The 3,810-nt window shown below is 55.6% G+C and overlaps 1 protein-coding gene across 3 annotated transcripts in view; it reads right to left on the bottom strand.

The window, feature by feature from the left end:
* Positions 1-3,810, bottom strand: part of LDLRAP1 (low density lipoprotein receptor adaptor protein 1) — a 13,943-nt gene that overhangs the window by 8,398 nt on the left and 1,735 nt on the right. For all 3 annotated transcript variants that reach the window (XM_014546872.1, XM_014546873.1, XM_014546871.1), the window contains exon 3: positions 2,142-2,256. In XM_014546872.1, the coding sequence (XP_014402358.1) occupies positions 2,142-2,256 (115 nt within the window). The remainder of the gene's footprint in view (positions 1-2,141; positions 2,257-3,810) is intronic.

Raw genomic sequence — 3,810 nt, forward strand, 5'->3', positions numbered from 1 at the left:
GGAAGCCTCTGCATCTTGGGAACCCCCCCCCCCCGCCCCCCGCAGCCATGGCCATGGCCAACTGCCCGCCCAGCGCCTGCTCTGGTCATTGGGGAGGAAGAGACAAACAATGCAGACATAATGAGCCTGTATTTTAAGTCTTTGTGGCCTCATAACAGACAAAGCCAGGAGTCCACTGTCATGGGAGAAGCCACCGCAGGGGCATCACGAGGCCCTGGGTGAGTGGCCAGCGACACCGAGCCGGCAGCAAAGAATAAAGGTGCACCAAAGAAACGGGGCCTCTCAGAACAATCCCGACTCTGCTGATGGGCAGGCAGCCCAGAGAAGGGCAGGGTCTTATCCACGGTCACACAGGAAGGACATGGGCCAGGATCAGACCCTCGTCTGTCTCCTGTAGTGCTCCTTCCGAGAGACCTGTGGGAGGCGGGACTGTGACCCCCCAAGAGGTCCACATCCTAATCCCTGGAACCTGGGAACCTTACCTCACATGGCAAAAGGGACTTTGCAGATGTGATTAAATTGAGGATTTCTGAGATGAGGGATTATCCTGGGTACCCAGTGGGCCCGATCACAAGCGGCCATATGAGAGGGAGGCAGGAGGGTCAGGTCAGAAATAGTCATGTGATGAGGGCAGCAGAGAGGGAGACTGGCAGGTGCCACACCGCTGACCCCAAGGCTGGAGAAGGGGGTCATGAACCAAGGAAGGCAGGAGGTCTCTGACACTATAAACGGCAAGAAAATGTATCTCCCCTGGGACCTTCGGAAGGAAAACAGCCCTGTCGACCCATTTCAGACTTCTGACCTCCAGAACCAGACAAGAATAAATTTGTGCTGCTTTAAACACTAAGTTTGTGGTAATTTCTTACAGCAACAATAGGAAATGTATATCTAAAGCATGGCTCATGGGTATAGCAGGAAGTCTGGGGGTCCATGTCAAGACCGTGATGTCCTTGATGTGTCCTTGAGGATGGGGAGGGGATACCCCATAGGGCATCTCCCCTGAGTTTCAGAGACCCTGCTCTCCCCCTCCGCCAGTCTTCTTGACTCCCAGGAACATAAGGCCTGGGCCCCGGGGCTCTGGCTCCATATGCAGCTTAACAGAGGCCAATACTAAACCAATAAATGTGTGGAACCTCTTTCCAGGGCAAACGGTCAGGCTTCGGGGGCCTTGGAAATGAAGGGGCTTCCAACACCGAAGGCTGACTCACTCCCGGTTGCCTGCCCCAAAGCTCAAGACAAATGCCCAGAGACCTCGGAGATTCCCACTGATCCCAGCCAGGTGTGGCCAGAAATGGGGCCTGGAGTCCCTGCTCCTTACAGTCATGCAGGGAGGGGGGAAACCATGGGTTTAAACCAGCCGTGGGCAAACTACGGCCCGTTTGAAATGAATAAAACTAAAAAAAAAAAAGACCATACCCTTTTATGTAATGATGTTTACTTTGAATTTATATTAGTTCACACAAATACTCCATCCATGCTTTTGTTCCGGCCCTCCGGTCCAGTTTAAGAACCCATTGTGGCCCTCGAGTCAAAAAGTTTGCCCACCCCTGGTTTAAACCCTCACCCTGCCTGGCTAGTTGTGTCAAGCCAGCTGACCGATGAGTCTGATTTCTCATTAAAAATAAAAATAAAAACAATGAAGACAGTAACTGCTCCCACCTCACAGCACTGTTGTATTAAACGAGAAGACCCTTTAAAGCCTGCCACTGGAACAAGCACATGGTACATACCAAAAAATGGCCATGCCCTCCCCGCTCTGGCCACAGGAAGCCGGTCCTCCTAGGCTCTCACTTTTCCCTTTCACTCTGGGCCCCTCTGATCACCAATCTCCAAGGACGAATCCCTACAAAGCCCTGCACCTCCAGACCAGACTATTACAGGAGACCCCAAAAACCTCAAATCCAAATCACATTACAGACAGGCAGGGCCAGGGCGCTCACTGGGGACACGGGCTTGTCATGCTCACAGCCCACTCTGACAGGTGTCTCGGCGCCCTCAGCGCTCACCGCCCACTTGGGGTTCCCAGGATTTCCTATTTTAAGTGATGTGTCACCTTGGCTTTGCCTTCCCACCAGACAGGCTGCCAAGGACAGGCGGCCAAGGCGAGCAGAGCTGCCCAAGCCCCGGCTCTCCGCACTGACCATTTTCCGCTTGGTGCAGAGGAAGGCGTGGCACTCGAGATTCTCGTTGTGCTGGCTCTGGGCGATGTAGGCAAACACTTTGCCGTGCATCTTGTCCGCCGTGCAGTAGGAGATCCTGGAAGGCGAGTGGGAAATGTCACCAGAGCCCTGCATGGGGGCCTGAAAACATCCAGAACACCCACCCATATGGCATCTCCCCTGAGTTCCAGACAGCCTGCTCTCCCACTCCACCGGTGCACGATCCGGAGAGCCGGCCTCGGCCCCTGGGCCTGGCATCCTGGGCCATCCATGACGGAGGAAGGACTGGTGGAAAGACTGGAGAAAGGGCACTTCCCCCTCTACTGAGCCACACCCCAAAACTGTAATAGCTGAGCCCTTACTGTACACCAGGCAATGTTCAGATATCACCTCATTGAACTCAGAGCTGCCCTCTGAGAAGGGTTTTATTAGACCACCAGCTAGTGGCAGAGCGGAGACCTGACCTCACCCGCTGGTTCAGAGGCCGTAACCACTGCCATGCTGCCTCTCAAGGGCTTGTGCTGACCAGGTGGAAGGGAAAGCGGACACTGCCCACCCACTGAGGCCCTTTGGCTGGCCTCCTCCTCCCCTACCTGCCCTCATGCCCCTGACCAGAGGCCAGAGGGGCTCCAGGACTGTCCCTCCCAGGGCAACCGAGACTGCCAGCAGACTCTCCTGGAGAAGGTGGAGTGGAAGGGCTGGGAGGAGGGTGACGGTGTGGGAGATGACCAGCCCAGGAGCCCCCGGGGTCCAGCTCCCTCATCTTAGACACCTGCCTCCCCTGTCTGACCCTCCATGCTGGGAACTGCAACCAGCACAGGAACTGACAGCTCAGAATGGAGACAGTTCAGCAGACGCCCTTCCCCGGTGTGGCCCCAGCTTCAACCAGGCATTGACATAGGGATTAGCACCACTTAAGACCCCCAGATGGGCAGAGGGATGGGTACCAGGTCCCCAGCTACCCCTTCTCCATCCGGCGGTTCCAGCCCCTCCCTCCCCCTGGGTTTCCCCACACAGGCCTCTCCTTCTTTGCCCTCTTGGGAAACACTTATACTCTATCTCCTATTTCCTCCTCTCCATCCCTCCTAGACTGGAAGCTCCTTGAGGGCAGGGCTGGGTCTGATGCCTCACCTGGTTAAAGGAGGCAGATAAAACCAGGCAGGTGAAAAATAGCAGCCAGAAACTCTAAAACCACCCCAACCCCAGTACTGGCCACGCTCCAACCGGCTAAGCCGCCTGCTTAGAAACAAAGCAATATGGCAGAGGGATGGCTGGCAGACCAGGGCCTGCTGGACAGAACTCCGGCCTTGGTCGACCTGAGGCCTCTCTGGACCTCAGATTCCCCATTTGTAATATGAATCTCTGCTGCCCCTTCCAGCTCTGAAATCCTACAACTGACCAGCTGAGAGGATGGGGAGAGCCTGAGGCTCCTGGGCTGGGCTCTGCTTCTCATGAACAAGGCATCCCACCCCCAACTGATACCATCTACATTCTGCCCTCAGACTCTGCCTTCAGATAGCACCTCAGTTAATTCAGTGGCTTCCCTGGACGCCTGGCCAGATGTCCAGAGCAGAGCTGCTGCATTCACAGCGGAAGGAAAGGACCATGACTCTGCAGCTGTCTGCTCCAAGCCTGACTCAGCAGGATGCTT

Source organism: Myotis brandtii, unplaced genomic scaffold (assembly GCF_000412655.1).
Source record: "Myotis brandtii unplaced genomic scaffold, ASM41265v1 scaffold456, whole genome shotgun sequence".
NCBI classification, from domain to species: Eukaryota; Metazoa; Chordata; class Mammalia; order Chiroptera; family Vespertilionidae; genus Myotis; species Myotis brandtii.